Source organism: Nyctibius grandis, chromosome 3 (genome assembly GCF_013368605.1).
Source record: "Nyctibius grandis isolate bNycGra1 chromosome 3, bNycGra1.pri, whole genome shotgun sequence".
Classification (NCBI taxonomy): Eukaryota; Metazoa; Chordata; class Aves; order Nyctibiiformes; family Nyctibiidae; genus Nyctibius; species Nyctibius grandis.
This window is the reverse complement of record NC_090660.1, coordinates 93,017,696-93,040,589: the sequence shown is the minus strand read 5'-3', so window position 1 is coordinate 93,040,589 and position 22,894 is coordinate 93,017,696. Positions and strand designations below refer to the sequence as shown.

At 39.9% G+C, this 22,894-nt stretch overlaps 1 protein-coding gene across 1 annotated transcript in view; it reads right to left on the bottom strand.

Annotated features, from left to right (window-relative positions):
• Nucleotides 1-9,597: 9,597 nt before the first annotated feature.
• EIF3E (eukaryotic translation initiation factor 3 subunit E) overlaps nucleotides 9,598-22,894 on the bottom strand; it is a 30,987-nt gene continuing 17,690 nt past the window's right edge. Inside the window, exons 10-13 of the mRNA XM_068396273.1 lie at nucleotides 22,290-22,399; nucleotides 11,261-11,363; nucleotides 10,873-11,007; nucleotides 9,598-9,764 (exon numbers count right to left, since the gene is read on the bottom strand). Coding sequence (XP_068252374.1) covers nucleotides 9,726-9,764; nucleotides 10,873-11,007; nucleotides 11,261-11,363; nucleotides 22,290-22,399 — 387 coding nt within the window. The 3' untranslated portion in view covers nucleotides 9,598-9,725. The remainder of the gene's footprint in view (nucleotides 9,765-10,872; nucleotides 11,008-11,260; nucleotides 11,364-22,289; nucleotides 22,400-22,894) is intronic.

The window sequence follows — 22,894 nt, the reverse complement described above, 5'->3', positions numbered from 1 at the left end:
TATAGTGCTTGGGACAACTATGCTCTGTAATTTTTTATCCTCATTTTAGATCAATCTAGCAATAATAAACTGATTCTTACGGTTCCTGGCAGGCTGCTCCAGTATGAGAAGTATTCTCTCCCTTGTTTAAACTAGTCATTCAGCCAGACTTCTCCTCTAGCTCTGAGAGGTTTGGACTGCAGCAACTTCTTGCTGTCAGCCATCCCCACATCATGTTCTTTATTTGTGACATTTTGTAGAAGAGCTCCTATGCAAATCCTAGCTTGGAGCCTTTGTCCGAAGGATAGCAAGAGCTGCCGTGTGCTGTTCCCCCAGTGGCAAGCCTGCTTCGGTGTCACTTAATAAATCACCCCTCCAAACAGAAGACAAAAAATATAAGTATGTTGGAAATTTAAAATTGGATCTTTTCTGTCATTCTTCTCTCATCACAAATAAACCAAAAAGAAAAGAAAGACGCTTGTGGTGCTAGAAGCCTTTGGATTGTTGTAACTACTAACCAAAACCTCCAACAAGCTGCCAACCAGACTACTTTCCTCAAGCTTATTATTCCATTTCTGTTTCTGCCATTTAACTCCTCAACTGTAATATTTCCATGCAAACAGCACGGTGTGCCCAAAATATCTTATCTTACATTAGAAAGAAAACAAAATTTTTCAGGGAGGGCACTGTATCTCTTTTCCCCCATATGAGTGCAACTATGCAAACCCAAAATGGTTTCTCTCTTGGCAGGCAGACAGAATTTCTAACGAGCCAACACAGAGAAAACAGATAAAATTATGAGACAAGCACAAGAGCCTATTTTATCCTCTTTCTTTTCCCATCATGCATTGTCCAGCTCTTACATCCCCATTATTACCACTAACTAAAGCCGACAGAAACTTAGAAATCACATTTTAACCAATGTCATTGGCTAATGAGCCCCATAAATTGATGCAAATTTAACACTTCTCCCCCATATTCATGGCTATCAACACTTTGTGTCTGTATCTCTGCTCTAATTTCCTTCTAACTTTGCCTTGTACTTTTTGATTCTTCTTATCTGACAGCTTCTTTTCTCTCTCTTTTCTATAACATGCTAGATGTTGTTTCACACTTTGTACTTTCCTCAGGCTTCTCCTCCACTTTCTGTGTTCTGTTTCTTTGGACATGTCTTTCAAACATTCTTCTGGAGTGGAAGCTTCCCCCATGCCTTCCCTTCATATCCTTTATCTTTACTCCCTCATATGAGTCCATACTTCCTCAAATCATAGAATCATAGAACGGTAGAATGGTTTGGGTTGGGAGGGACCTCAAAGATCATCTAGTTCCAACCCCCCTGTCACAGGCAGGGACACCTTTCCACTAGACCAGGTTGCTCAAAGCCCCATCCTACCTGGCCTTGAACACTGCCAGGGCTGGGGAGTTTGAGAATGCTGGAAAAACCCACAGGGGGCAAATACTGCATCTCAGATTCCCCACTGCTCTGGAACTGGATGCGTTGATACATCCTGCACAAATCGATGGGTACCATTAGTTAAATAGATGGATCCTGCCAGCTGATAGATATCCTTTTGTACCCTATTTACTTTTCTCACAAGTGTAGAGTTAAGACATAGAGTGAGTGAAAGAGAGGAGGGCTGTGTTGGCTCTCTCTGTGGGATCAACTCAGAACCTGTAGAGCAAGTGAAGATAAAGAGAACGTAGTGGGGTACTGGAATATGTGGGCTTAAACTAACATGTGTACCTTCTTGTAGCTCCCTCTGCCTACATGTTCAACAGTCCTGCTGAGTCTGGCTCTATATGTCTGACTAAAGCACATATATGACAGACCATTTATAATGTTTAATATACAATTTTGCTTTTTTGCCCTCAGGAAAAATTTTTAGTATTTTATCAGCTTTCAGTTCTGCTGACTTTTAACAAGCCTTTTTGGGAATTTTTTTTTTCTGAGCTCGTTTTGGTGGTGGGTAGGAGTGAAGAAAGAAATTCAGTAAGCCTGCAGGCAATTGCTGTACTGGCAGCATGCATTGCTTTTCATTTTGGAATTGGCATGAAGGCCCTCCAAGTAACACAAGCTTTCCTTTTTGACAGAATTGACAGATAAATTATATAACAAGATGCAGTCGGACAGTTTTTTGAGGGGATGAGGTTTGAGTTAAGTCAAAATGGAAAGCTCATTTCACATCAGGGATATTCCTTCACTGTACTATTAAAATAAAGCACCTTTGATCCAAAAGGCTCCTATGGCACTTCACAAAATGTAGCCAAGATTTAAAATGACGTGGCTGTCTAAATTAGGTTCCTCAATCTATGGTGGGACATACCAGTAATAACTCAATAATCACAAGTGTTTGACCTCTCACAAATTCTGTTTTCTTGGCGGGGCAGGGTGCTGCAAATTACTAGTACCTTTGAGCTATGCAAGTAATTTCAGCTGAAACTGTATATTCTTTGAAAACACTGGTCGAATTTGTACAAGAAACTAATATCTAACCATGTTGAAAGCCAAAATAGATGAGTGTCCTTGTTTCTTCTAACTTAATTTGAACCTCCTGGAGCCCCACAGAAATTCTCTGACATTTCCCATTCTGGGTAACACTTGCTTTATATTCAAATCATACAACATATTGGACTATATTTTTCATACTAATAATTTCCAATAGATGTTTTCAAAGCTTGGGGAGCTGTCTGTCCCAAGTGAGTTTCAAATCCTTCAGTAAGATTTATAAGGCAGTTATGACGTGAGGAACGGAGAGGAAAAGTTGAAATAAGCCTTTTCCTACACACACAGTAAGAAAGGAATGGCACTAAAGAAATAGTTCTAGTTAGTTCAAAAATAAACCTGCGGAAAAGAAATAAACAGGTTGCTCTCTATTCTATATACTACTCAAAACTCAAAATTTCCTGTATTACAAATAAAAATTCTTTGTTATTTTCCAAAAATCATTAGGAAAAATGTTTTTACATCAAGGAAATCATACAACACAAGGTTCATATAATGAAGGATGAACTACAGTTTTATGTACGATAGACTCTTACTGTCTGAATGCCATCACCTTTTTGCCTCCTCAGAAATACATCAATCTGGCACCATGGGAGGAAAAAAGCTCCTTAAAGCAGTAGAAACAGGGAAAAAAAACCCTAAACTAAGTATCATCTGAACAATTATTATATCAAAGAACACATTGCATTTCTGTGGCCCCTACTGTACAAGGATATGAACACATACTGAAATAATTTAATTAACATCCTAATACTTGAAAAAGGTACTTTAATTTCTAATTCCTAAGTGCAGACACAAATATTACATGTTTCTTTTTTGTGAGACTAAACAAGAAATGCATGTCCAAGCCATGTGTAGAACCTTAATCCTTCCACAACCAGCCTCATCATTCAATGACAGGGTTGATACCTCTACACACTCAATAAATGGCTCTTCGGCACAGCACAATTTTTCCTTAAATTGGAAATAACCTCTGATGACTAAGGGACAACACTTGAGTGTTCCCAACATAGGTATAAAAAGATAGTTGTCCTAAATACTTCCACATACCCCACCCAGGGCCATTATTAGAGGAATATAATCTGTATGTTCCCAGCTCTTAAAAACCCACGTAGTGCGGTGTCCAGCCTGTGGCCGTTTCAGCCCAGCCAGCTGTAGCTGAGCAGCACGGCCAGCAGCTTTCCACACTTCCATTGCAGCGTGTGCAAGCTCTCACAAGCATCCATTTCTTTTTAAATGACAATTCCTTCCATCTACATTAGATGTTCACTGCAACAAGAAGCTCAAGCTACTGAAAACAAGCTTAAACTTTTATATTGTTTGCATTAAAATTTCTCTTCAAGGCCAACTTAGTGTACTCAGGGTTGGTTAGCTCCAGGAATACAAGCTCCAACATTACAATCACTTAATTCATACGTGTTTTCAAACTTCTTAAGCTACAGAATGTGTTTATACTGCATTATGATTTTACCTGATACTACAGCTCAAATTCCAGTGGCCATAATGCATATATGAAGGCAAACCCTCACATAAAGCTATTTTGGGACACAGTGGATGGAGAAGTTAAGTCCATATCATCAGCACAACGTGGATCGGTGAGGTGTGTTGTGCCCGGTCTAGTCTGTTACCACGTAGCCAACTCTTTTACGAGGGGAGATAGGGATTGCACAGCGCCTGAATTCAAAATGCCCTCCTACCACTAAGGATGCACTGAGCAAGAAACAGATGTAGTACTTATGAAGATGTGTGTGGAGCGTAGTCAAGGAAGATGCTGAGGTGTAGCTTACTCCCTAGTCCAGGCTGCTAAGAAACCACAGCTATCCTCTACTTGAACAACTTAACTCATCTTTGGATAGCTATAATCCAACGATGGTCTTGCTCTTTGTAAAGTATTGCTTTCTCATACAAAATGAAAATATTCATTAAGAGGCTTGCAGATTTGCATTTTTATATATTTATAGTTTACTTAATCAGGACTGCATTATACAAGTAAAGAAGAAAGTTATTTTACTGCCTGTCAGCTTGCTGCTCAGTCATGGAAACAAATTAAATTCACAGCTGCTCCTGTTGCCAGTTATCAGCCTTTCTAAGGATACCAAATTCATGAATCCACCTGCAGGGAGCTGACATGCCTCTCCTGTCCAGTTTACTACCAGTCTATTCTCAGTACTGAACACCCTGTAGCACTGTTACCCACTGGCCTCAGAGGTCTTTGCTGCTTTAGTTTGCTTATAAAGAGGTAGGTATTCCATTGGTGCCATTTTATTTATTTACAAAGATAGTACATATACCAAATCCTCTGCCAAATTGGATGAGGCTTTGAGCAACCTGGTCTAGTGGAAAGGTGTCCCTGCCCATGGCAGGGGGGTTGGAACTAGATGATCTTTAAGGTCCCTTCCAACCCAAACCATTCTATGATTCTATGAAAACCAAGTCCACTTCTCAGCCATGCTGTGCTCTCAGTGCTTTCCGCTGACCTCCTTCACTCACTTATTCCTTGTTTACTTAAAACACTTCCATCAGCCATTGCTTTTAGCTGGCACAGCACAGTCTTAGGCCATAAAACCTAGTAATGAGCTCAAATAGAGAATGTGTCTGCCTTTCCAAGCTGCTGGTGGGATTTTGTTTCAAGCTTTAATGTACAGCTCACAGGCATCTGATTTTGCTTTCCTCTTGGATATTAAAGGTTACACAATTATCAGCTAATTGCAGGGAAGATGAGGAGTTCCTCACACCATTCTTCCACTTGTGCATGCTATAAAAGGGGCCCATTACCAGAGGCACCACTGTTCCCCTTACCCCTACCCTCCTCTTTTAATTAAAAGTCCTCGAACAGCTTTTGCAGGCTTAATTCCTGATGGCATTTCTGCAGTAAGAATTGAGAAGACATTCATTGAAACTATTAAAAATTTTATTTAAAAAATTACAAACATGACAACACATCTTCTCTAAATTAGACAGAAACAAAACATTTTAATCCCCAGAAAATCATGGCTTTACCCATTACACTTGTTTAAAGAGAAAGTTACAATCTTTTTCTACAAAAGAAGGAAAACTTGACAATGTAACATTGTAACTGCTCAACAAGTTAATTGAAAAAATAAATCAACTTTGTTCAAAAAAAGGCCTTGCGGCATGGGAAGTACAAGATTTCCTCATCTTCCACCCTTCTTCCCTACCAAAACAAAAGGAAAGAGAGGGAAGTCTTAAACTCTTCTTCTCCTCTCCCCTTTCCAAGAGCTTCTTTTAGCAGTTACTACAAATGTTTTTGTAAAGGCAAAGCCAAAACAAGAGGCACAAAGTGCATCTTATCTTCATGTAATTTAAAGAGAACAACTATTATGGGATGTTTATAAAATATTGCTACTAATGACATTTCTAAAGCTTAGTCAATGGAAAGTTATGACAGAATTTGCAATTGTCATGCTTGAAGGAAGTTTCATTGACTGCCAACCTACTGCAAACTCATGCTCTGGCCAGCTTTGTCCGTCAGCTGAGAACATGCCTCACCTTCCCGCTTTTGCTCTCCCCTCCTTGTGTAATTCCATCATAACTCTGTCATTTTGTGAAGACCTCCCAGATTCACCGTGCAAGGAAGACAGTGTGTTACTGACATCCATGGCAACAAGCCTCTAGCCATGTGGAAAAGCTGTTCAGGGAGCATCAGCCAGGGCAGGGCAGAGCACTGTGAACAGCGCTGGCACATGCATCCCATGAGAGGGCTCATACTTGGGAGATCTAGGTTCAACAAAACTTCCCTCTCTCAATAGCAGTGCTGACACATATAGAAAAAAATTAGGGGACTAAATTCGTACTGGGCCACTGAAAGCACACAGTAATTTACTTCACCAAAGAGTCACCTGGAACTCAAGCCCTTAATAGCCTACAGGGTACCAATGTTTCGAATGAGACATTCTCCTTTCACCCATCAAAACCAGGTGAGATCTACGCAATTTAAGAGAATGATTTTAGCAACACTACTTCTAACTGCGTAACAGCAGATGGGCTTCAGAACACATGCATTCCTCTCTGACCATAAAACCACCTTCATGTTTTGGTTTTTATTTCACAAAGAACAACACGAACTCTTTCACAACTTCTCCTAGGCAGAGAATGTCAGGTGACTGACAGAAGAAATACAAATAAGTAATTTGTTTAAAAATCCCTTTCATCATCCAAAAATTTCAGAAAATTGGAAACATTGCTTACAACATACTTGCAGGTACCCAAAATATCCCCCCCCCAGTGAATATAGTCTGCTCTGAATTTTACATCATTTTAGTGATTTGTATTTTAGTGAACTGACTAGCAAATCTCTTCTGGAAAGTGGTACGAACCCTCATTTTGAACTCCTGTTCTGAAACCTACCTGACTGTGTACTTAAGTCAGTGGCTTCAGTGATCACTGCATGAGGATTGAAATGCTAGTGCAAATCCAAGGCGCTCGTCACCCACCACCCCTCTCCAAAAAATAAAAATCAACCCACAAAAGCATTAGTTTTACATCTACAGCAAGTTGAATAAACTTCACAGATTGAGCTTCCTGGAGAGAACCAGAAGAAAAAGTCACAATCATTTATTGCATGTGAATGCAGTGGAAGTGTTGGGGTTTTGTGAGCTGGACTGAACCCATTAAGATGTACAGTAGCTTGTTAGCGCACGAATTCAAATGTAGGGATGTCAAAAAATATTTTGATGCACAAATTTACAGAAGGTACTGTAATCATTTTAAACTGGTGTTTTCCTTTAAGATTTACACATGGAAAAAATTCTCAAGGCTCAAAACTGTTCATGTAACTGATGTTTCACCCAGTATCTGAGGGGAAACTACCAAGAATTGAAGCAGTGCTACAGTCTGCACCTGCCTTTTCTAGGCATGCACACTTGAGAGATGAAAGGTCAGAAAAAACAGAATGGAAAGCTATGATAACACAGTATTGTGCTCCTGAGATAAGATGATTTTAAAACCCTGACTATTTTAAGTCAACTCTTCCTGTCAAAAGGAAAGCTGAATGTGGGCCATTTCCCTGCTGTTTACAAAAAAAATTCCAATTGTATCTTGTTTAAAAATTCTTTAATTATTACACAACAGCACTTTTGTGACTGTGTTATTAAACAGGGAACATGGCTATTATGCAATGTGGATTGTTCTAAGTGAGTGTTTTGGGGCTGTAATGATACAGAATGAACCCACAGTTCGCATTTAGTCAATCTCTTGAAAGAAAAGTTGAGGAACAATAAGAAACTTCGCATACAGAGCATGCTCAGCCTTAGGAAACTCTGCTCTCATTCAAACTCTTCATGCCCTGCACAGGAACAAGTCCTACGCATAAATTCAGTGAAACCGTGTGCTGTAGACCAGCTTTTTACGTTGGTGTGTATAGTCCAGCAACTTATTTCTACCACTTCTTAAATGCCACCTGCTAGGCCAGCACAACTGTTTTAACAGTTGTAAGACAAAAGACATAATTAAGCACAATAAACCATGTTGTTTATAGCTAGATCAGTTCTTCAAAGGCACAAACAGTTGCACAGCACAAGGGGTTTGGATAAAAGGAGTGTTGCATGACAGCAGGAACAACTGGCCAAGGAGCATGCACAGGAGAAAGTGTAAAAGAATAGAAAGAGTATAGAATCATATCATAGAATGGTTTGGTTTGGAAGGGACCTTAAAGATCATCTAGTTCCAACCCCCCTGACACAGGCAGGGGGGACATCTTTAATCTGCTTGCAGAATCAGAATGCCTGCTGAATGTGCCAGTAACCAAAAACTAATGCTTCTTAGGAAAAAGGTTTAAAGAAACAATCATGAATTACATCTCCACCCCACATGTATCCCTGTTCTAATTCTATTCTTCTACAGTCCTTTATTTCTCCTTGCAAATGCCCTGTACACCCATTACCTTTAAATTACGAAGGCATGATTTTTGCCCCTTTTTCCCCACCCCCGTTTTTACAACTGTGAGCATTACAGGATTAGACTGTAGCACAACGAGAAGTTAGATTAAATAATTTGCTGGAAAACACTTCCATTACTCTGCTGTATTAAGTATGTTTTAAAATAAGTTATTAGTATGCATATTAATATAACACATTAAATCATAAAATAATTTAGACTGGAAAGGATCTCTGGAGGTCATTGAGTCCAACTCCCTGCTCAAAGCAGGTCTATGTCTATCAGGATGGTCAGGTACTTATTAAGTTGAGCATCTCCAAAAGTGGAGATTCTATAACCTCTCTCGGTGACTGGTTCCAGTGCTTGATTGTCTTCATAGTAAAAAAATAAAAATAATCTTTTTTACTCCCCCTTAAATCTAATTGAAATTTCCCCATGTTCCAATTTGTGTCCATTGCCACTCATTCTGTTCCCCATGCACCTTCAAGACCAGTCTTGCTGTGAATCCTCCCGCTGAAGGGACTGAAGACAGCAGTAAAATCTGGTCTTAGCCTTCTTTTCGTAAGGCTGAACATTACTCAGCTCTCTCAGTTTCTCCTTTTATGTCACGCACTCTCGCCTCTTCACCATTTTGGTTTCCCTCCACTGGACCTGCACCAGAGGATTAGTATCTGCCTTGCATTAGGAAGCCCAAAGTTGGTCACAGTACTCCACGAGTGTTCTCACAAGGGGAATTATCATTTCCATAAACCTGCTGGTTCTGCTCTTTGCTAATAAAGCCCAGACAGGACACTATGATTCTGCTATAGGCATGTCTCCTTCCACAAGGGCACGGGCTGACTTGTGTTTGCCTTGCTGTCCACCATATCCCCAAGTCCTTTTCTGGAAAGCTGCTTTCCATTTAGTCCATGGCCCCTGCCTGCACTGCTAATGAGGTTATTCCATCCCAGATGCAGGAGTTGACACTTGGCTTTGCTGAACTTCAAGGTGTTCCTATCAGCCAATTCCTTCAGCCTGCTGCAGTTCCCCTGAATTGCAACCCTGCCCTCCAGAAGGTGGACTACTATGCCCCTAGTTTGGTATTGTACATAGTACAGGATTAGACATGGGAGAGTAAAGACAGCAGCCTGCCTTGAAAATAACTTCTAAAGAAAGACACCAACATAATTAACAATGTAATTAAGCATCAAACTATTTAAGTTACAGAGATGCACAGACTGTTAAAATTAGCCAATTTTATTCAAATAATGTTAGATGAACACATAATTACCTTTTCTCAAAAAAGTTACATATTTATGTGCTTTTTACTCAAATGAAAACTGTTTTTTCCCCCCTCTGCAGAAGTATTTCAGTAGAAGCCAGAGTCTTGAGTAGCCCAGTTAGGTGCCTAAAGAATAAAGATCAGTAAAAAAGAAGTTACTAAATTATCTGTTGATTACTGAAATTTATGAGAAATTATTAAAAAAATTTATAATACTTATATATGGCAAAGAAATGGGAATATTGTTAATTAGTGAAGGATACCCTATAAGTTTAGAGCAAGTGTTGATACAGCAGAAATACATGCTGTGATTAAGTTGTACAGCCTGAGTTAGTAGTTTCAAAACAGAAAAGTTCTAGAAGATTCCAAAATAAATATAGAAATAATGTGGCAGCTATATTTTTTAAAGAAAATAATATCACGTAAATTTCATGTGACTTCCCTTTAACAGAATAAACTAATCCATCACTGCCTGTCCAACTTTCATCAATATTTCAGCCAAGCAGTGAGGAAGCCCAATAAAACTTTTAATATTTTACAAGTTCTTTTAACATGTTGTTTGGGTTTTTTTTTTGTTTTAAGTATGTATGGCCAGGTCCTTAGTGGATCTCAGAGTCATCCACCTTATACCGTTGTTCTCCCTCACAAAGCTTCCCATATTGTAAACTGGACAGAGGCAAAACCAGATAATCTTACCAGCTTCCTTATTTTCACTGGTTCTACTTAAACCTCTGTCTGACTTAATTATATTCTCTAGTATTTCATTAAATGGATTTAACAGTTAGGATTTTACACAACTCCTCCTTCATGTTCCAGTCTTCTGCATCATTCATTCTTCTCTCAATTCTATATATACACCTACAGACACTTCTCAAGTACAACCCACTTGAAAAAAAGTAATACAACTACTTTTACAAATGTCACCCTTCAAAACCAGCCCTTTTCAGGTGGTGAAGGAGACCATTTAAAGAAAGGAAAGAATCAAATAATGACAGAAACACACCTAGTTATGCAACAGAAAAAGGAATAGCTAGTGATGAAAAGAGAAGCAACAAGAAAACAAGAATCACTGTCTAATGCTCACTGTAAGAAAATAAGCCTTTTCAATTTAATACCTAGTACCAGAACTAAAAGTAGGTACATCTGATGAATTAAGGAACAGGTTAAGAATTATACTTAAATATATCTCACACAAAAAATAGCAGGAATTCAGAAAAATATAACTCATACCAACCTCAGATCTACCACTCTGATTCAATTTCTTCTCAATGTTCATAGCCAACATTTGACTACGAAAAGACAGGCTTTTGGTCTTTTCAATCACTTGTTGATAAGGTGAGACTGCATTGTTGCCCATGACTACATGGCCCTAAAATACAGGAAAGATACAGCAAATTTAACAATCACTCAGAATGCATATGCCTTTAATTTAATGCTCTGCTTTCAGAGTTTTCACAAATCATCTTACACATAGGACCAAAAAAGAATAAGTTCACTACACTTTATGGGCAAAGAAAAAAAAAAAACCCACCAGAAATTAGAATTTGCTGTTCCTGAATAAGGTAAAATAAATGTATTGAAAAATTCAACAAATTCACTTGGATCCATCTATACAGTCTTACCAGCTTTGAATCCAATTTGGCATCTAATCGTGCATTTCGAATTAGATTGACAATCCATCTTTCTGCTTCTTCAGGAGTCATATTCAGTTTATCTGCCAACATACTAAAAGATAACAGACTTAATCAAAAGGTGAAATAGAATCCCTCTGATATTGGTAAACCTGACCAGGGACTATGGAATACCAGTTAAATCGACACAAAATTTGGCACAGCCCAAGACTTGTATTCAATAAATACCACGTATCTGGGAAGCGTTCTTTCATTTGACTGAAATGACGTTAAAGCTTACATACATGCACTCCTGCACATCTCTCACTCCTACTGCTTTACACTGACATCGTGAATATGGAATTCAGGTCCTGAAAGTATACCTTTAGCCCTTCTGAACTACATCTTGCACTTAAAATCTTGACCTGCACAATTTTTATATATTCCTATTAAACCTTGCCTACATGAACATTCCTTGGAAAATTGTCAATTAAGTAATCTCACCACAACATAAAACAACATCCATCATTATAAAGAGAACCACTGAATTGCTTTTATTCTTATTTAAATCCAGCCAGCAGTCATGAAAGTTTAGACTAATTAGTCCCGGAAAGTGTCCCTCAGTAGCTCATTTAGCAATAAACTTCACCTGAAGTTTCAGGAACAAGAGTCATGAGACAGAGTTTGGTACAGAAGATGTGACAGATACACTATGCTCAAACTTCTTGCAATTTCAAGGAGGGATGGTGGGGGAGGACATAAAAGGGAAAATTCTTAATGAAACAAGTGCTCTTGTCCAGAAAGAATTCCTTCTGATGGTGTTTCCTGTAGCTTTCCAGCCAACTCCTTTAGCTTCCTGCTGGTAGTTGGCTCATGCAGGACATTTGTAACGATCATTCTTCCGTCAGCGTTCAGCCTAAGGTAACAAACATGAGGTAAGGGCTACAGACATGACCAAAAAGCCAGCTGGGTATGCAGCGTCGCACAAGAGGTCAATTTCTCACCATTTTACAGCATCTTGCTTAAACATATTTTTCTCCACCTGAAAGAGTGATTTCCCTCTTGAAAATTATTAGCGTCAAGTGAATACTTTATAAATATATCCATTATTACCTCGTCTAGCTAGCTAGACTATCTCTATAGTCTTCTCCCCTATATGTTCTTGATCTTTCATCCTTCTCTCAACTATAAAAGTAAAATCCAGTTTTTGTCACAGACAAACATGAAGCGAACCGAACAGAAAAAAACCCCTCAAAGTAACTTAAAATACTGGACTTACACTGAACTCACTGCAGTGAAACAACACAACAAACAGGCAACAAAGTATCTGGAGTTTGGCAAACCAAGGGGAAATAAAAAAAAAAAAATCCAACCACAGTTGCTACCGTTCCACTAGAACTGTTAATCTGTGGTTAATTATCAGTTGTAGAGAGTTAAGGCAGACAAGTTAAGAGAGTTAAGAATATAAGATATCAGGGATGTAAATTTTTGTGGAATTATCAGTCATCTAGGCAGAATTAAGACAGATATTTCAATAGGAATAAGCTACAAACTGCTTTACTACCTTTGAATCAGTGATGTTAAGCACCTGACTTCAAACTAAAGAAATTTTGAACTGAAAGAACATGGGGTGAGATGTACCTTAAGGGAATTCTTGTATTTCTCTTTTAGAAGCACCAATAGGATTCAGATAAAATACCTCCTCCTCCAGATGACCACAAGAATGGCTACTGCCACTACACTGGGGATTAAACAACCTACCTTTGGAATTAAAGCATGGAACCTCTATCCTTGGAGATAGTCAAGAATCAACTAGACAAGGCCTTAAGCAGCATAATGGAACACTGCAGTGGTCCTGCTCACAGATGTTCAATCACAGGATTGAACCAGGTGACTTCCAGAGGCCCCTTCCAATCTACAGCACCTAGATTTTGCTTCTTCCTTAACCTAAAGTCCCCGTGTACTTGGAGGGGACAAGGGCACAGACTTATAGAGAGTCATTCCAAGCCAGGAACTACGAAGTGCTTTACATCACCTAGCAGATAATTCTACTTTTTCCTGTTACGTCTAAATTTTACTAGCTGAGCTTCTTCAGAGGTGGGCTTTTTTTAAATTAAAACATGTTATATGAACAAACATACAGCATCTATGCAGCTACATGACAGAAATAGCACACCTTTGTACAGGTGTGTATTTTTTCCTGCACATGCATTTGAAAAAATTACATATCGCAGAATGAAAATGACAGGGTTAAAAAGTGATATAAAACCTTATTTATCTAGATTTCTAGCTTTGAGATTTACACGGATTTAAAATTTTAATATAAAATAACCAAAGTTATCAAGTAATGTTCTGGTTTGGCCCAAACCAGGCCAATTAGTCTTAGAGAAACCAAGGTCACTGCTAAATTCCTCACTGCTTACGAGTGAAGAGCCAAAGGGGGGTCGCAGCTGCAGGGGGGAGCAGACAGGGCAGGTGACCCAAGATTGACCAACGAGGTATTCCATCCCACACACGTCATTCTCACTTTCCTATTTATCACTAACCCACTGCCTCCTGGAGGTGGGGCCCAGGAGGGAGGGGCCCTCCTGTCTCCCACTGATTGGTACCAGCTTTGCCAATTTTCCAGTTAAAAGCCTGCAGGTGTGATGGCAGGGGGAGCTATTGCATTTTGCCCTCTGCCTGTGCTGGGGGGAGGTACTGCATTTTCCCCTCTGTCCATGCTGGGGGGAGCAACTCTGCCTGAGGAGGATTTCCAAGCTCTCAATCTTGGCTTTGTATATATTTGTATATATTTGTATATATTTGATTATTTCTATTATTATTGTTATTATACTCTTTTTCATTATTATAGTTTATTAAAACTGGTTTAACTTTCCAACCCATAAGTCTCTCTCCCTTTTCCCTTTCCCTTTCCCTTGGGGGGGGGAGAGGGTTAACAGAGAGCATCTGCCACCTGGTTAATAGCCAGCCCAGCTTTAAACTGTGACAGATTAATTGGTGCCCAACGTGGGGCTCGAGAGAAGCTCCAACAGGTTGCTCTGATAAGTTGAATCCTGGCTCTGGTGGGAGGAGACCCGGAGAGCTCAGCTGAGAGAATATCAGATTTCTTCCTTTGAGATTTACGAGGGGTTGGAAAGTTAAAACAGATAGTGAAGATGGTGATGTCATTTTTGAATGCTGTGTTATCTCATCTTTTTATGGAGTTTCTTTCACAATTGAGTATTGCAATGATGCCTTACCTGCCGTGGGCACTGTGTTATTGCTTGCTTCTTATGAATGTTTACATGCAGTTTAGCAGTGGGCGCTGGTCAAAATGTATTGTTTTGGTGTGGGGTTTGATATTGATTTATGCTGTGATAAACTGGGCAGTTAATATTCCGATCTCTTATCTCTATGACACAATGATGGGCAGCTTTAATCACGAATCAGTAGCAGCGACTTCAGCTGCACGCTCCAGGCGTCCTTTAGCAGATTCTGTTAATGATTACACTTCCAGTTTTACTTTGGGAAATAGTACCTTCTCCTTTTCTGCCAAGCTGATTCCACTAGATTTTGCGAAATTAGGATGGTGCTGTCTAGGTGGCATGTTTTTATTTTTGGTTGTCCTGAATGTGTTTCTGATGTGGGATAAGATTAAATATCGGTGCAGGGACAGTTGTAGGTGTTATGCAGCCACCTCAGATCCTACAGTATGTACTGCCGCTACAGCCTCAGATCCTACAGTGTGTACTGCTGCTACAGCCACTAAACCCACTGAAACCTCAGCAGCCTGTACCACTGCTGCCACACCCCCCAAGATGGCCACTGCAGCTACTCAGACTCTCAGCACTCCCACGACAGCCACTGCATCTACTCAGACCCCAGCATCTATCGAATCTGTACCAATTGCTCCTGTAACCAGGAAGAAATACCAAAAGAAATCAGCTCGTGAAGAGAAGGATGATGACTCAGAGCTTTCTAAGGCAGAGCCATCATATGACCCAGGTGAGGGCCCTTCTCAGGCAGAGTTAGGGCCTGACACAGATGGGGGTTTCCTCGATCATCCTTTTAAAGCAGACTCTTCACAGAAGAAAGGTCCTTCTAAAGCAGAACTATCACAAGAGGAGGACTCGGACGTAGAGATAACCTACCACTCCTTATCCCTGAAGGACCTGAGAAATATAAGGAAAGACTTCAGCCGTTATGACAGTGAACCTATTATTACCTGGCTGCTCCGATGCTGGGATAATGGGGAAGACAGCATGCAATTAGATGGCAGAGAAGCCAGACAGTTGGGATCCCTGTCCAGAGATGGTGGTATTGATAAGGCGCTTGCAAGAAAGTCAAACACTATCAGTCTCTGGAGGCGACTCTTGTCAGCTGTAAAGAGCAGGTATCCCTATAAACATGATGTTATGAGCCACCTAAGCAAATGGACCACTATAGAAAAAGGTATTAACTACCTTAGAGAACTGGCTGTGCAAGAGATCATTTATAGACACCCACGGGACATTGTAGATCCTGATGAAGTGGAATGCAACCGATCCATGTTCCGGAAGGTTGTGAAGAATGCTCCACCAACATATACCCATACATTGTCAATATTAGTATGGGGAGAAGATGCTATGGCACATTCTACTGTGGGCGAAATGGCTAACTGTATGCGACAGTATGAAGATAGTATTTCTTCCCCACTGCAGGCACGCATCTCGGCTGTGGAAAAACTGACTAAGGAGAACAAGGACTCATTTAAACAACTGTCAGACAAACTGTCCATGATCGAGAATAAACTTGACTCTCTACCTACACAGGCGCGCGTTGCAGCCGTTAGGAGAAAACGCTCTCCTACAGGACCAGCTCAAAGGAAACAGAACACATCACGAGGTATCCTGTGGTTTGCCCTGCGTGGTTATGGGGAGGACATGAGCAGATGGCATGGACAACCTACCAGTACCCTACAGGCACGAGTACGTGAGTTGCAAGCTAAAAGAAATACCAGAGAGAATTTTTCTAGGAGGATGGCTGCTCCAGTTACCAGTGAGCAGGACCCCAGTCAGGGGAGATGGGCCTCAAATCACTTTTTCCCAAGTGTGAATAGGAGAAATGAAGGTCCAGTCCCTGTGAGCAGCACGAATCCATTTCTTAATTAGGGGGGCCCTGCCTCCAGCCAGGTGGAGGAGAGGGACAACCGAGTTTATTGGACTGTGTGGATTCCATGGCCTGGCACATTAAAACCACAAAGGTATCGAGCCCTGGTAGACACTGGTGCACAGTGTACCCTAATGCCATCGGATCATAAAGGGGCAGAACCTATCAGTATTTCAGGAGTAACAGGAGGATCTCAAGTGTTATCTGTATTGGAGGCCGAAGTGAGCCTAACTGAAAATGAATGGAAAAAGCACCCCATTGTGACTGGCCCAGATGCTCCATGCATCCTTGGCATAGACTACCTCAAGAGAGGGTATTTCAAGGACCCTAAAGGGTATAGATGTGCCTTTGGTATAGCAGCTGTAGAGACTGAGGACATTAAACAGCTGTCTACCTTGCCTGGCCTCTCAGAAGATCCTTCTGTTGTGGGGTTGCTGAAAGTTGAAGAACAACAGGTGCCAATTGCTACTACCACGGTGCACCGACGACAATATCGCACCAATCGAGACTCCCTGATCCCCATTCATAAACTGATTAGACAATTAGAAAATCAAGGAGTGATTGGCAAGACTCGCTCACCCTTTAATAGTCCTATATGGCCAGTGCGAAAGTCTGATGGAGAATGGAGATTAACTGTGGACTATCGTGGCCTAAATGAAGTTACACCACCGCTGAGTGCTGCTGTGCCAGACATGCTAGAACTTCAATACGAACTGGAGTCAAAGGCAGCCAAGTGGTACACCACCATAGACATTGCTAATGCATTTTTCTCTATTCCTTTGGCACCAAAGTGCAGGCCACAGTTTGCTTTTACCTGAAGAGGTATCCAGAATACCTGGAATCGACTGCCCCAGGGGTGGAAACACAGTCCTACTATTTGCCATGGACTGATCCAGACTGCACTAGAAAAGGGTGGAGCTCCAGAACATTTGCAATACATTGATGACATCATTGTGTGGGGTGATACAGCAGCAGAAGTTTTTGACAAAGGAGAGAAAATAATTCAAATTCTTTTGAAAGCTGGTTTTGCCATAAAAAGAGGCAAGGTCAAGGGGCCTGCCCGGGAGATCCAGTTTTTAGGGATTAAATGGCAAGATGGGCGTCGCCAGATCCCGATAGAGGTGATCAACAAAATAACAGCTATGTCCCCACCAAGTAACAAAAAGGAAACACAAGCCTTCTTAGGCGTTGTGGGTTTCTGGAGAATGCATATTCCAGATTACAGCCAGATTGTACGCCCTCTTTATCAAGTGACCAGAAAGAAGAATGATTTTCAGTGGGGCCCTGAACAATGACAGGCTTTTGAACAGATTAAACAAGAGATTGTGCATGCAGTAGCCCTTGGACCAGTCTGTACGGGACAAGATGTTAAAAATGTGCTCTACACCTCAGCTGGGGACAATGGTCCTACCTGGAGCCTCTGGCAGAAAGTACCAGGGGAGACTCGAGGTCGACCCCTAGGATTTTGGAGTCGAGGATACAAGGGCTCTGAGGCCAATTACACCCCAACTGAAAAAGAGATACTGGCAGCATATGAAGGAGTTAGAGCTGCTTCAGAGGTAATTGGTACTGAAGCACAACTTCTCCTGGCACCTCGATTACCAGTACTAGGCTGGATGTTCAAGGGTAAGGTTCCCACTACCCATCATGCAACTGATGCTACATGGAGTAAATGGATTGCATTAATTACACAGAGGGCTCGAATAGGAAACCCTAATCGCCCAGGAATCTTAGAAGTGATCATGGACTGGCCAAAAGGCAAAGACTTCGGAATGCCACCAGAAAAGGAGGTGACACGTGCTGAAGAAGCCCCACCATATAATGAACTACCAGAGGATGAGAAGCAGTATGCCCTGTTCACCGATGGATCCTGCCGTCTTGTAGGAAAGCATCGGAAGTGGAAAGCTGCTGTATGGAGTCCCATACGACGAGTCACAGAAGCCACAGAAGGACAAGGTGAATCAAGTCAATTCGCAGAAGTAAAAGCCATCCAGCTGGCTTTAGGCATTGCTGAACGAGAAAAGTGGCCAAGGCTGTATCTTTATACTGACTCATGGATGGTAGCAAATGCCTTGTGGGGGTGGTTAAAGCAGTGGAAGTGAAGCAACTGGCAGTGCAAGGGTAAACGCTATGTGCTTACCATGGTGGAGGCGACCACCGGATGGTTGGAAACATACTCTGTGCCCCATGCCACTGCCCGGAACACTATTCTGGGCCTCGAAAAGCAAATCTTGTGGCGACATGGCACGCCAGAGAGAATTGAGTCGGACAATGGGACTCATTTCAAAAACAGTCTCATAGACAACTGGGCCAAAGAGCATGGCATCGAATGGGTATATCACATCCCCTATCATGCACCAGCCTCTGTGAAAATTGAACGGTATAATGGGCTGTTAAAAACTACCCTGAAAGCAATGGGGGGTGGAACCTTTAAAAACTTTTCCCTTTCCCTTTCCCTTGGCGGGGGGAGAGGGTTAACAGAGAGCATCTGCCACCCGGTTAATAGCCAGCCCAGCTTTAAACTGTGACAAGTAACAACTATCTTTTAGTGAAATAAAGTTTTAGGTTTTTTTAGTACAGATATCTTTATCACACCTTTGACACAAAGGATGACCTTATTTCAACACTTGTGGCAACTGAGTTCCATTTTATGGTCTCCTTGCAAGCTACAATGAAGCAGTCAGCACCACCCAAAGTGCCTGGATGTGCAACATGCAGGAGGTACTTGCCTGGGAAAGCAACACATACAGCCAAAAAAAGCATTCTCCATCCTTCCAGAGCAAATGCACTTAAGATCTATCCTGATTACAATTATGTTACAGACACTATTCTCCTATCTCACTGTTAAAATAGGTATCTAATACTCTCAAGAGATGCAAACTACAGCTTAGCCTCTATACATGTTTACCAGTTCAAGTAACAGTGACACATTCAGATTTAGAAATGCACATTAGTACCATTAATACTAAGGAATGGAAGCAAGAAAAGTGGTATTCTAGATTACCATTGTTTATAAGGATTCCCACTATGATCCAATAAAAATTAATGAATTATAATGAAATAATTTTATTAATATTTAAAGAATGCTGTCTACCATTTCAAGTTACAGGTGATTTCAAAGGGTAGTTTCAAAAAATAGTCCTTCAGATTACTTCTATCCCTCTGTTTTATAAGGAGATTCACTTATTTGGGTCATGTTAGAGCAAATGTTATTTTTTTTTCCTTTGCTTAAAAGGCAAGTTTACTGGATTCCACACATCTTCATATATAAACAAGCCTATCTTGTACTGTGCATAGAAGAAAAAACACAGAAAAGAAGAATGAAGCACATATTCAGCTCTTCAATTAAATACAGGCATGTCAAACTAACCAAAACACATTCTGAATTAATTTCACCTATTACTCTCTATTAAACATGGTATTTCTAACAGTAAACTAATTGCAGGATGATTTGGGATGCATAAATTTTAAATTACAACTGATAAAGAAACTACATCCTTTGGAGAAATGTCAGCTGCCTAACAGATGTAAGTAGTTAAAAAAAAAAAAAAACACATTAAATGAGCCATCTACTTTCCATTTAACATAAGGAATAGCAGATTTCCCACTAATTGTTTTCAAATTTGTCCTGAATAATTAAACAGTACTTTTCAAGCACTGTGGTACAACCAACTAGTTTTCAACTCCAGGAATAGCAGTGGAAATCACTTGTGGACAAAGAAATGCAAGAACTATGCCTCAGTCAAATGTTTAATTAAAAGCACTGACTGGCTAATTTCTCCAAAAACAAGTCTGAAATGCACTAAGAAATACTTATGAACCCACTTAAGCCCAAATCTAAGATTGTTAGAGCTTGCACAGAAGTTTAAGGCTTATGTCCATCATTTAAAACATACTGACCTACTGAAAAGAATCTCATTACTGACGTTTCATCCCACATGCAATTACCTGAATTCATACACTGTAGAAATATCCATGTCAATCTGAAATATACGTATCAACTCAAAGTTTATCACTTGCCTCAGAACACACCATAATGCTCAAAATAACGACGCTGCTACCTATATTTATGAATCACACATAACAAGGAGAGTCAACTACAATATTTTCTGTCATACTTGAAGTTGAAATATCACATATGGCGCAAAAAATACAAACTGTAAAATAAGTAATAAACTCTAAATAAATTACAGCCTCCTACCATAGACCTTAATTTGTTAAATAAAGCTTGCTATTTTTGCTGTAATGAATCACTGGTACATTATCCAGTTTATCAGTGTAAGTTAGATCCTCCACTCTGCTCATTGACTGGAGCCAGACTAAAGAAGGAGACTTCTTAGAAATACATCTAGTCTTTTATAACTAAAGCTTAAACATCTAGTTTCATTAAAAACTTGTGCTTGAATATGTGCAGTATTCACAGAACTAAAAATCACTTACAGGAAACACCAAGACACTGGGGTTTTATATTCCCCAGAAAACTCATCCCTAAGAGAACTTTATTTACATTTTTTCTTCCAAATACATATGCAAAACCCCTTTATCCCTAAGTGTGCAGTGCTCTGCTTAAAGTGATTTTAGATAAAGTATTAGCCTCTTTATAAAAATGAATGGAAGTATGGAAGTTTTGTTCACAGCATCTAGTTCAGTTTACTATTATGACTCTGCTTAAATCACAATCCACCACAGATGATTAAAATGTTCAACTTCACTGTTTTTCTTTTACATTGAACTCATTGACTATTTTAAGCTGATACAAAGGATTAAAAAAAAAAATCCATCATTTTCCAAACGCACTGAAGACAAATGTGTCACATAGTGAAGAGAGACTAAAAGTAATAAGAATCTTTGTCCTTTCTCCAACTATATCTATTCATGGAAAAAAGTAATCCTTTCAGTAAGCTTGCAAAACTCTAAGACAATTTTCTCTCGAGTCCTTTTCTTTTGAAATCAAGCAGTGTTAAATGGCTTCCTCAGAGGACCAGATGCACACATTTGCTCTGGATGCAAGCTGGTAATAAGACTCCATTGAACCTGATCAATTTAACAGCTTTGGTTTCTGCTGTCTCAAGGACCTCTGCACTGTGCTCTACCATTGAGATTTTTATGGCATTCAGAGTTCTTCACTTTTTTCCCTTTTTAATTTAAGGGATGTGGAAATATGGGGAATGGGGGCAAAGGCCAAGTGGAAAGGGATCTCAAGCATGCATAACATCTTCCTGCTCAGTTTCTACAATAGAGGCATCAGAGCTGATCCATTTGAAAAGTCTGCTTTTACAAAATTAGTTTGAGTAAACGACAGACATCCTTGATAATAAGAACATCATTTCCTTACAGCCAGATCACTCACTTCGTGCCACAGGGAGTAAGGTCTATTGTTTTCTATTTAATTAATGAAAAAAGCAATAGAGTTGAATACTTTTCAAAGAACATACCTATAAGACAGACACAGGTATCTGTATCTACCAAATATAAAGAAATTTAAGCAACTGCTGTATTTGCAATTTGTATTTATTTATTACCACTCTGTATCAATGTGTGGAATTGAGCTCCAAATTAAGACACCTGGACTTAGGTGACACTGGGTACCAAAGTTCCCATTAAATCCAGTAGATATCTAACTTGACACCATGAGAAAGTTTTAGCTTGAATGCACTGTTTGTTTGGGGGGGCAGTTGAGAGAGGTTGTTTTAAAGTTAACCACAAGAATTCAACTTTAAAATAAGATTGTTGTAATTAAGTATATCAAATTATAGCTAAAAACTAGAAAGACAACTATTCAAATAAATTTTGGTTAATGATTTTCATTTCATCTGATGACTGAATATTTTACTACTAAAGCATACACTGTTTGTCAAACTGTCATCCATGACTATTTTTTCTGAACTGTCATAGTAAGAAGTTATCTTACCCAATGCTGATACATTGATGGATGCGACAAAAAGTCTCAAATATAAAGAGACGAGCATTCTCAATGAAGTCCTCAAGGCATGCCACTAAGAAGAAATCATTCACAAGCACCTGCAAGTGTAAGAAGAAAGGGAACACTGAGAACAAACATGGAAGTAGTAATTTACTGGTAGACACTGTCAATAAGCAAGATCAGTGAACAGTCCATCTAAAAACAGTTCTTGGTCTATTCCAAGATGTGGAGAAAAACCTACAAATTTAGCAGAATTTTACATTGTTCTGCAGTTTGCTAAATTAAAATCACATGCTAACACGGTCACTGAGGTCTGACTCTGAAGAGACCAAGGTCTACTGGTGTCATAATTCTACTGAAGATCCCTCCAACACGTAAAATTTAACTCCCCCCTCATATTGTAGGATTCTTCTCTCACTCCGCAATTTTATCAGCATTCTCCTTACTTAGCAATGCAAGTATGCCTATAAAGTTGAGATTACAAGACCACCAGTCCTATGCAGTGAAGATTATTATAAGCCTTCTGATTTACCCAATTAGGTGACTAATACTAGTAAAAGGAAAGTCAAACCAGAGACTATAAGAATTGGTAC